Source organism: Populus alba, chromosome 13 (genome assembly GCF_005239225.2).
Source record: "Populus alba chromosome 13, ASM523922v2, whole genome shotgun sequence".
Lineage (NCBI taxonomy): Eukaryota > Viridiplantae > Streptophyta > Magnoliopsida > Malpighiales > Salicaceae > Populus > Populus alba.
The window spans coordinates 14,315,905-14,327,972 of NC_133296.1; the positions used below are offsets into that span (position 1 = coordinate 14,315,905).

Consider the following 12,068-nt stretch of genomic DNA (forward strand, 5'->3'; position numbering starts at 1 on the left):
TTTTGTTCATTTTTCTGTATATTAGATTGATTAGGGTTTTTTTATATATATAAAAAAAAAGAATTAGAGATTAAATTGAAAAAAAAAAAAAGAACTTGGATTTAGGTGGGAAGAAATTTGAAACTAAACTGAAAAATATTTATACAATCAGGGACCAAAGTTAACGAAAATGACAAATATTGGGAACACACCAGCATGTGGAGGACCTGCCTCCTTATGATGGCGCGTTCAAAATCCCCTTTGCTTTAAAAAATAATCTTTCTTGGTGTTTCTGGAAGTGCTTAAAGCAAGGCCATTCAATATAGGCGGCGTGTAGCGGCTATTTCCCAATGTGACAACCAATTTTCCCTCTTTTTTTTTTGTTTTTTTTTTCTTTCTTTCCCTTGAATTAAAAGGATTAAATTAAAAAAAAATTCTACGAAAAAAGAAAAATAAATGTTTTTGACACTGTTCAAATTCACACGGTGCCAATAAATATGCTGCTAAAAGAGAAGTAATAGAGAATCATCTTTTTCTTATAATTATAATTAATGAAGGATAACGTGTAGTAGATAAAATTTAAATGATATGTTTTATTTATTTATTAAAATGGATGTTTAAGTTAATTTGTGCATATCTCAATTAATCACACGAGTTTTTAAGTTAATAATCATATAAATTTTTAGTGATTTTAAGGTTTGTGGAACTCAAACTGATGATCTCTACAAATATAAATCTGATTAGTTGAGTTATATCTTTTAGGGTTTGATATGTTAATGTTTATGTAAGTTGTTGGACAAATTATTTGGATGGGCATTTTGATTGAATGTTAAGCACAAGACTACGTTTTTATCATTACTGATTCAAATTAAAATTCTCAATTCAGTGCTTATACATTTTTATGCTGAATGAATGGGATATGTTGCACTGCCCTACCTAGTTTTTCTTAACATTTTAAGCCAAAACACCTCCGGTGTTGATGTACGTAGGAGAAGGCGATCAACAATCTCCTCAGCCAACAAACAGACAAAACATGTTGCTTCATCAGACTCAATATATAATACCTCTTCTAGCCAAAACACCTCTGGTGTTGATTTTATTAAGGATAGCCATCGAACAAAAAAAATCAACTTTAGGAGGGACCAATCCTTTTCATACACCATTGAAGGAAATGCATGAACTAGGCTGACTAGGAAATGAAAGATGACATCCCATTAGAGATTGACTTCTAACTCAATTTGTCCAAAACCTTGCTGGACAACGTTAATTTGGACAACATACCAAACATAGAAATTCCAAATCCAAGACAAGCCATCGATCCCACACACCCATATTAGCAATTGAAGAGGTTTTGTCTTCCGAAAGGTAATATATATAATCTTGGAAACTGTACAGTAAGACAAGAATTGCCAAGCCCGCAACCATTACCAACTAATTTTTTTTTTTGGATAATCATCAAGAGTATATTGAAAAGTCCATAAAGCTAATAGCCAAAGTGAAATATAAGGATATGAAAAAAGAAAAAAAAGAAAACATACTTAGAAAAAAAAAGAAAAAAAATTAATCTACTATAGCAAACAACAAAGAGACTACCTAAGATTTCTTATTACACCACAATTTGATGCCATCAGAAGATCTTAAGAGGTCATTTCTTGTATAAGTGAAGTTTGAATCCAGAGTACGCAAATAAATAACAACCCGATGAAGGATGGTGGAAAAATAATCAAACAAGCTTATAGTTCTCTCCTTAAAAACAATTTTGTTCCTCAACAACCAAATAAAGAAAGTCTGACAACAAATAATTCAATAAAATTCCAAACAATTGAGAGAATTCCTAACAAATATGGGAATAACAAAAAAAAAAAATAGAAATTTCTCATTTGGAATATTTAGCATCATTTTTGTTGTTAAGGTAGCAAAAGAAAATGCCAAGATAAGATAATAGTGATCTATAGTTTATAAGCCCTTAAACATTTTTTTGAGCTTATGGAATACTCTTTCTTTTATAACCTTGAGCCATAAAATATATTACATGTCTTTGAAGTCCTTTCTAATCAAATAAGCAAACTGGATCAATAAACAACGTTCTTAAAATATAAGAGACTTTTCCATAAAGAGTCATGGCGTAGCAAATAATTACTCATTATTATTCATGTTGTTAAAAAGAGTGTTTCTAAAAATAAAAGGCAAATTGTTTCTTTTCTCTCAAAATACATTCAAGCAATCGCTTGAACACTTTGAAAACCAAAGCAGAAGGTCATCTCATCACTTACCTTCATCTTAGATTACTTTTACTAAGAGATTTGACATAAAGCCCCAGAATTGCCTGAACATTGTTATAAACAGACATTGAGAGTTTCAATTTTCGAGAACAAAACAGATCTTTTGAAAAAAAGGTTTTCTTTGTAAAAAAAATGAATATATGACACTACAAGGCACTGTTAGAAAATCAGAGATTCTAATGACAATAAGAGCAAAGGAGAAAATGAAATGAGGCAGTCAATTCTCCCAGGGGGTAGAGAAGCAATTACTAGATCCTTAATGGCACAAAGAAATTTGCTTCCCTTGTGGAAAATACACATGATAAAACTGTGGACTTCTTCCAGCATGAGGACTGAAATAGTATGATTTGCAATATTTATGAAAGGAGATTGTTGACTCTCACAATATGATCAGTTAGACAACAAGATAACCGATACATCTTCAGTAAGAGAAATGTCTATGAAATCCCAGGTGAAGCGAGATAATCCTAATATATTGACCATATGAATTGGTTAAAGAATCTTCAATAATGGGAATGTTGCCTATAGAGCAATGTCGGGCCAGAGAGAAGCTAATTCTCTCAGTGAAGTTACCAATAGAGAAAAGTGCAGTGACTGTTGGGAAACTTAAACAAAGCTTATCTTAGAAAAATGAACAACATAGGTCGGCTTGAGTAGATTTGAAGGACACGTGAATCAAAAGAGCTCACTAAAAGTTAAGATCCTCAAACAAGATGAACGGGGATCTATATTTCAAAAACAGGTTAGATGCATTGCATATCATGTAACTTCACGAGCATTGCATATTTGTTTTGCAGATATTTCACGAAACAAAATTCCTAACGGGATCCAACGAGATTTAGATCAAATGAAGTTCTTCTAAATCACATCAACTATAGCAATTCCACAAAAGCAAAATTCATGAATGTAGACAAGAAAGATGAATTTTTATTCATGAAAAAGGGTTTACAAGTACAAATGTTAAACACTACGGGGATGATTAGGGATATTTTCATCTTGATGATCAATCATTACTCAAAATTCCTCAAATTGCTTATGCATGCGCTCCATCTCTTCCTCGAACTTGAGGTGTCGTGTGTTAACATAGTCCCTCCAAAAGTCAACACGCGCGTTGAGCTCTTGGTTTCTCCTCTCCAAGTCGTTTTTGTGACGTCTCTCATCACGGAGTCTATTCCTTAAATTCTCAATCTGATGATGGAGATCAAGAATTTAAGTATTCAACTTAAGTCTTGTGGCATGAAGACGCTTCGCAAGGTTCACCAAAGACGAAGTAGCTCTGATACTAAGAGCAAGTGACTAATTCACTGCTTCAATATCGGTCCTGGTTGCCAGCATTATTTCATCACGACGAAGGGTCATGTCTCTAACCACAGCTATATCAAGATCTTCATTGTCCATTATAGTATCCTCTATTGTAACTGGGCGACCATTCACTTTAAAGGTAGTAAGCCAAACTACAGGCTCTACCGCAAGAACAAGGTTTGAATTAGCATTGAAAGAAAAAGAAGACATGGTTAAAACTTCAAAAGTTAAGAACTTTGAAAGTATTGAAAATGGGAGAAGTTGATGATGTCTTTTGCCAAATATTGCGTGATTTATAGGGAATTTGCTCCGGCCATCATTTTGAATAGAAGCTCAAATCTTAGCTGTACATATAAGACTTTCTTGAGAAGCTTTCATCATCTTTGAGATCGATTTGTAAATCGGATCTCAGCCGTACATATAAGATTTTCTTGAGAAGCTTACATCATCTTTGAGATCGATTTACAAATCAGATCTCAACCATGCAAGTATGACTTCCTTTAAAAGTTTTCATTAACCCTGAAACTGATGTTGAAATCACTTTCATGAATTTCACAAAAATCAATGTTGAAATCACTTTCATGTATTTCACAAACAGGCTGGTCACCTGGAAAATAAGACCAATGCTGAAATCACTTTCATGAATTTCACAAAAATCAATGTTGAAATCACTTTCATGTATTTCACAAACAAGCTGGTCACCTGGAAAATAAGACCAATGCTGAAATCACTTTCATGTATTTCATAAAAAAATCAATGTTGAAATCACTTTCATGTATTTCACAAACAGGTTGGTCACCTGGAAAATAAGACCAATGCTGAAATCACTTTCATGTATTTCACAAAACCATTGCTAAAATCACTTTCATGTATTTCACAAAAAATCAATGTTGAAATCACTTTCATGTATTTCACAAACAGGTTGGTCACCTGGAAAATTAGACCAATGCTTAAATCACTTTCATGTATTTCACAAAAATCAATATTGAAAACACTTTCATGTTTTTCACTTGGCCAGGTCGCCCACAAGAATTGACCAATTGAACAATTTGTGTATTTTTCAACACCTCCATCGTTTTTGTTTACAAAACTTACTATTAAAGTCAAAAGAAAATGAATTTTCCAATGTCTTTGCACTATAAGCATTGTAAAGAGGGGACAACTATTATAACCCAATTTTTGATTCACTAAGATTTTCTTGAATGTTATTTTATTTCTATTATTATTCATAAAAAATCCAAAAAAATTAAGAAAAAAAAGTTTAAAATTAAAAAATATATTTTCTCAAGTTAACCGCATCTTTCCATAAAAACCGATTTCACTGGGTCAATACGGGTCAAACCATGTCGACCAGGGTAAAAAATGAGTTTTCATGATGTTTCGAGTCAAAACCATCATTTTTAATCAAAACCGAGTCCATCGGGTCAATACGGATCAAACCATGTCGACCAGGGTAAAAAATAAGTTTTCATGACGTTTCGGGTCAAAACCGTCATTTTCGGTCAAAACCATCATTTTTTATCAAAACTGAGTCCACTGGATCAATACGGATCAAACCATGTTGACCAGGGTAAAAAATGAGGTTTCGGGTCAAAATCAATAATTTCGGTCAAAACCCGATTCACCGGGTTGATACCCATCAAATGTTTTTTTTTGTGTTCCAATACAATTTTTGGTAATTAAAATATTTTTTTAGCGGTTGAAACAAGCTTTTTTATAATACTGATTTAAGTTTTTTAGTTTTACCCATATAAATATTTATTATTATATATATAATAAAACAAAATTAATAATACAGTAATTTATTATAGTAGGTGGGTTAGTTGCGGGGATGCCATTTTTTTCCTTTGAAATAAATATGTTGTCCCAGCTTATTGGCTATAAATAACCACAACACCGGAGGAGAAAGGGAAAGGAGAAAAGAAAGAAAGAAAAGTAGGTATTATTATTTTGAATTTTTTTTAGTTTTTCTTCATGGCGAGTAAGATATTGTTTTTTTTTAAAATAATTTGAAAAATACTAAAAATATCCTAACTGTTAGATCTAATAGTGTTAGTTCTGGACCTTTGAATTAATAGGATACAATAGGGCTTACCACACTAGATTAAAACCCAAATCCATCTTAGCCTTTGAAATAATCTGCCCTTTGATCCTGTTGTGTACCGAGCTTTCGGTGCACCGTACCCCACCAGATCAAATATCAGCTCATCCGGATCGTCAGATCAATTTGCAGATCAAGCCAATCACAGCCGAAGGATCGGTACATCCGCGATCAAACGACTCACAACCTTTAGCTGTATAGGTACACTGTGCTCGTGTTCACACCGTAGCACAATCTCAGAGCCTCTCTCTCCTCTTGCTAGCGATTCTCTCTCTCTCTCATCCGATTTCCCATTTTCGACCGTGTGAAGCTACCAAACCACCACAGAAAGGTTTCTACCCTGCTATAAAGCAAAACCCCAGTTGTTTTCAACGTTTTTGCCGCCTCATCTAGCCGGAAACGACCACGATTTCGTTGGCCACCCGAAGCTTCAAAACGACGATTCTACCTCGTTAGCCATTAACGGCCATCGAAACCTCCTTCATCATAATCCTCTCCCTCAGATCCACTAGAATCAACCATTCGTTGGTTGGAAAATCTTGCCGGAAAATTTTCGCCGCTCCAAACTGTAACTGCGCGTGAGCCACATGCACCACCAGGGGTATTTTTGTAATTTTCAAGAAATTCAAGGGTATTTCAGTCTTTTAAATATACAGTGGCACTCAGCTAAGTTTTTGAGATTCCTAACAGTTTTTATTTTATTTTTATACACATGTATTTGTAAATTTTCTTGATGTTGTAAAACAAAAAAAACCAAAAAACAAGTATAAAAGGAATAATGACACGGGTCCAACACCCATCTTATAATGTTATTGTTCGTGGGTCCAAAGCCCAATTCTCGAATATGGTTATACCTATTTCTCAACGATATCAGAATAATTTTTGTTTTATAAACGAATATTGTTTGTCGACAAGTCTCTTTTTACAGAAAATGACCGATGTCAAAAGTTTAAATACCAAATATGGATTATTTCCATAATTTTTGTGGTAACTCAGACGTACTTCTCCTTTTTAGGGTTAAACATCAATATTTTAGACGAGTCACCTATTTTTAGGAACTGATGTCATCCATTTTTTTGACGCATCTCCTACGAATGTTGTTTTTCGACACGTCTCCTTTTACAGAAAAGGACCGATGTCAAGGGTATTTATACCAAATATGGATTATGTCCATTATTTCCTTTTGGTAACTCATACGTAAATCTTCTTTTTAGGGTTAACCATCGATATTTTAGACGAGTCTTCTATTTTTAAGGATTGATATCATTTTTAAAGTGTCTTCTATTTTTAGGGACTCACTTTAACCATCTTTAAAAGAAACAAATTGCAAATAAGCTCAAAAGGTAATAGCATTTAAATCAAATATAAAAACACACAAGTAAGGGTAACCTTTCTTTTGAAAGAATGATTTAAGGGTGATGTCTACCTTCCTTTAATCATAACTAACCCAATACCCGAATCTCTGGGACCAGTGTATAATTTGGGATTTCTAGTTTCCTCATATTACTAGATGGCGACTCCAATAAAATCTTCATTTCCCCCAATAAAAAAAAACATTTGTTAAATAAATAAAAAGTGAAGCCGTCGCCCGACATCGTGTATCGACAATCGTGTATCATATTCATTAAACCATGGATTTTCCCAACTGCACTCTGTATATGAGTTATAAATTCAAGTTAAGAATTTTCCTTTTGAATTGAATGTTTATTTCACATAGAATCTCATGCCATCGTGTATCATGTTCATGAAACCATGGATTCTCCCAACTGCACTCTGTATATGAGTTATAAATTCAAGTTAAGAATTTTCCTTTTTTTAAGCTAGGGGAGATATTTTCCTCTTTTCCTTTTCCTTTTCCTTTTCTAGATGCTGCTTTAACCATAGCCAAGACTGGTCTCCCTATGTCTTGCTATGTCCTGGATTTCATAACAAATGGGTGAAGTATTTGAGCAATCAAACTATCCATGCATATAAAACCAGAGTAAGTTCTATTTGAATTAGAGGTCTTGTTGTGTGATACGTAGATGTTTCAGGTTGCAAAATAATTTCTAGATGTCCTAGAAAACTAATAAAAATTGTTATTAAAATATGAATTCTCCCCTCTGCACCACAGTGTATATGAGTTATAACTTCAAGTCAAGAATTTCCCCAGGGACAATCTTTTTTTGAGTTAGCGGTCATATTTTCCTCTTTTCCTTTTCCTTTTCCTTTTCTAGATGCTGCTTTAACCATAGGCAAGACTGCTCTCTTGTTCTTGCTATGTCCTGGATTCCCGAACGAATGGGTGAAGTAATTAATTGAGTAATCAAAGTATATATCCTTGCAAATATAAAAAAAGTAAGATTCACATTATTTCAGATTCCATTGACATGCAGTCTGGTCTATTTAAATTAGAAGTCCAGCTGTCTGATATGTATAGCTGATTCAACAAACACTATATTTTCTTTTGCCATGTCTAGCGTAGGCTACGAAGCAATAAACATTGATGAAAACTCGATTCCGAGAGATCACATGGCAAATGCAATGATAGATAGTCAGTTGCATGAGTGTGTGAGGCAGGACAATACTGCGGCCTTTAAAAGCCGTGTCGAGCAACGTTTACCAGAGAAGCTAGTGACACCCTGCGGGAATACATTACTTCACGTAGCTGTAAGCTATGTAAGTGACAATATTACATCTTATCTGGCTGAAACGTTTCCTTCTCTAATCACCATCCAAAACAGCCAGAAGGACACAATCCTTCATCTTGCTGCCAGAGAAGGAAAGGCCAGTCATGCAATTAAATCTCTTGTGGAATCGAATCCGAACTTGATGAGGAAGACAAATACAAAGGGAAACACTCCTTTGCATGATGCAGTGATCACCGATAACAAAGAAGTTGCCATTTTCCTAGTTTCCAGAGATCCAGAAGTGGCCTATTACAGCAACAATAATGGCAAGTCTCCTTTATATCTGGCTGTTGAGAATGGCAATAACAACGGGATACTTGATGATCTCTTGAATTTGGGAGCTTCGTTCCCTATAAGAAGTGAAGATGGCGATGCCCTACCAAAAGGAAGGTCACCTGTTCATGCTGCCATCGAGCAACGTAACAGAGGTGATCACAATGTCTATACTCAGTAGAAAATGATTTACATACAGACAGTTGTTGCAAACCTATCATCTTCATATTCATTTGAAACATTTTCTTTTGATTTTCAGATATTTTGGAGAAAATTGGAAAGGACAAGCCAGAGCTATTACGTCTCCCTGAAAAAGAGTTGGGAAATTCACTGCATTATGCATCATCCATAGGTTTTCTCGAAGGAGTTCGATTCCTATTAAAGAAGTTTCACGATGGTGCTTATGAAACAAACCTTGAAGGCAACTATCCTATCCATGTAGCATGCAAAAGGCACTCTGTTGATGTAGTGAAGGAATTTCTTGATATATTCCCATATCCAAAAGAATTCCTCAATAAGAAAGGGCACAACATTCTTCATGTAGCGGCCAAATATGGAAATGGCAGTGTGGTTAGGTACATACTCAACCAGGACCAGAAGCTCGTCGCACCGCTGCTAAATGCGACAGATGAGGATGGAAATACACCTTTGCATTTGGCAGCACGTTATGGCCGATGCACGGCTACATTTCTTCTTGTGCGTGACAATCGCGTTCAACATTTCATTGTTAACAATGAAAATTGGACACCATATGAGTGGGCTGAAGATACTTCCAAAAGATTTGAAGAGAAATACATAAAAACAAATGAAATGGTATGCTACTAATTTGATCATCATTTATCGAGCTACAAAAGTCTTCATATTTTGGGAGTATTACTGATTTAATATTTTGGTATCTGGGCTTCCTCTTTGTTGCCAGCCTGCCGAGGAACGAAAGCCGATTGATTCAAAGAACAGTACCCCTGCGCACGAGATCAAGGTCTTTACGTTAAGATTATGATTAGTTTTTTATTATAGAAACAATATTTTTTTTTATATAAAATACTACCATAACAAAAAGAGAGGATGGATTAATAATAAAAAAAAAGAGCTTTTGCAAAAAAAAAAAAACATTGCTAATTTTTTTTTATCTTTATTGCAATAAAATCATGAAATTTTTTGCCCATATTTAATTTTAATTACTTTTAGTTTTTATGCAATGAAAACATTGCTAAATTTTTTTTCTTCAAGAAAATCATCAATCCATTATTATTTTATTTTTTAAATTAAAACTTATTTATAAGATTATGATAGGTTGTTATTAAAAAAAAAAACAAAACAATTTTATAAAAACATTAGTAAAAAAAATGGAACGTATTAATAAGGAAAATGGTTTTTTAAAAAAAATATAGATACCTTTTTTTTTTCAATAATAGAATTTAAATTATTTAAGAAAATTAATTTTTATTGTCATGTAATTAAATAAAAAAATTAAAAGTATCTCGCAACATGAAATAAAAATCTTCAATATATATATTATTTTAATCAAAACCATTTAATGTCAAATGACTTTTTTCAAACAAGAACCAGTTTCATTTGCTTAGATTGTTTGTCTAGCCATGGCACCCAGAGAGAGCACTGCATTTTAACATATAATATTATTATTATTTTTTGACAGGACAAAGAAGTTGATTCAAATAAGATGGATACAAAAGAGGCATCACCAAAGCACGAAATAAGGGTTGAGTATTTTCACGTGGTATTAATATTGCTTCTTCTTTTTTCCTTGCCATCCCTAATCTTTTAACAAAACAATTGATTTAACTCGTAAACCATTATATTAAAAAATTCTAAACCATTGAGGAAGTGCCAAGAACTCATTAAACAATTAAGTTTTTTCCCCCGTGCTATATATGCAGGTGATGACATTATCGATCTTACTCGTCAATGCCCGCCCTAAGAAATCCCGAAAGAAGTTTTTCCATGTTACTGGACTACCCATGTCAAAAGCAAAAGAGGAAACAAAGAGCATGATAGGGAATCTTCTAGTGGTGGCAGTGCTTGTTGCTGGAGTAACCTTTGCGGGTGTTATACAATTGCCACAATTAAGGGATAACAATAACTCAAGTGATCGTCGTCATGAATCTAACAGCACTACTTATACTGCCTCCCATTACAGCACTTACGAGAATCTTCTGTATGGTTATTTGTTTCTCGATGTGGGGGCTTTATCTTCCTCTCTGCTGGCAGCTCTACTCCTTCTTTTGCCAAGCTTTATTACTCCCACATTTCAAATCTCTGCAGTTGGGCTCTCAAGTATCATGGTTGGTTTGGCTATTTTCATGATGTTCGGGGCAATGCTTTTTTCTCTGAGAATAGCATTAATAGGATCCCATCGTTGGTTGTTAACAATCATCATTACAGGGGTGGCCTTTGTTTTTCCTTCGATTTTCCTGCTATTTGGCGACCCGGTTCTTCTACAAGTGCTCTTGCATTATAGCTGCTACTACTTATTTTTATTGTTTATCTACAGTTGCTGGTGGCTGCCTAATAAACTCTCTGATCTCAAGAGAAAGCTCTCTGATCACAAGAGAAAGCACAATCTTTAGTAAGATCAGAGGTCGGGATTTTGGGATCGATCACATCTTGTGTCTGGCTAGCGATTGTGGTAATAATTTGAACTTTGTAATAACTCTTGAGTTTCCAATTGAATGTATGTGCACTTTTACTTCTTTTTATATATATATATTTTAAGCGTGCATTTACTAGACTCCTGTTGTTGTTGTTGGATTGAGTAAAAAATAAATAAATCAAATAATCAAATTAAGATATGAATGTTAATTAAAGATATCAACAGCTTGGTTGGTCGGAACAGTACCGTCCCAAAATCATTGTTCTAACAAATCAACAAAATGTTTATTGCTGTTGATAAAATCAACAAACATCCATCCGTCCCGCTGCAGGATTTTTTCAAGGTAAAAGGACGAGCTTTTAAAAAAATGTTTTGTTCTAACAAATACAGCCAACACCACCCTCCATTCAACGGAAAGAGAACACAATATATAATGCAGATTGTGTCCCACGTTGTCATTTGATGATAAGTTTTTTTGTTGTTGTCTATAGGTATTCCATTTTAGAATTGCGTTATAAAACAGTATGTTATAAAAATTAAGATTTTTATTAAAATTAATTTTTTTTATATTTTTAAATTATTTTTAATATTTTGATGTTAAAAATAATTTTTAAAAAATAAAAAATTATATATTATTTTAATATATTTTAACAAAAAAAAATTACCATACACTTAAACAACTCTCTATTTTTTTAAAAAAAAAGAATTGTTTTTTTTTTTTACTATTGTTAACTTCTAGAAAGTATTTTTCATTCAAAATAAAAAAAAATTACTTTTATGATAATTAAGTTAAATTTACATAAAAGTGTTTTTTATTTATCACAAAATATTTTTTATTGATAAATTTTTTT

General features: G+C 33.3%; 1 protein-coding gene across 2 annotated transcripts in view; it reads left to right on the forward strand.

The window, feature by feature from the left end:
* The window catches only part of LOC118042774 (protein ACCELERATED CELL DEATH 6), a 28,203-nt gene extending 16,908 nt beyond the window's left edge, over nucleotides 1-11,295 (forward strand). Inside the window, exons 1-5 of one of the 2 annotated variants that reach the window (XM_073403932.1) lie at nucleotides 8,028-8,761; nucleotides 8,866-9,419; nucleotides 9,526-9,585; nucleotides 10,264-10,344; nucleotides 10,505-11,295. In XM_073403932.1, the coding sequence (XP_073260033.1) occupies nucleotides 8,116-8,761; nucleotides 8,866-9,419; nucleotides 9,526-9,585; nucleotides 10,264-10,344; nucleotides 10,505-11,194 (2,031 nt within the window). In that variant the 5' untranslated portion in view covers nucleotides 8,028-8,115 and the 3' untranslated portion in view covers nucleotides 11,195-11,295. Of the gene's footprint in view, nucleotides 1-8,027; nucleotides 8,762-8,865; nucleotides 9,420-9,525; nucleotides 9,586-10,263; nucleotides 10,345-10,504 lie in introns of those variants that run through there. The other variant, XM_073403931.1, reaches the window with a different exon arrangement.
* The last annotated feature ends 773 nt before the right edge of the window (nucleotides 11,296-12,068 follow it).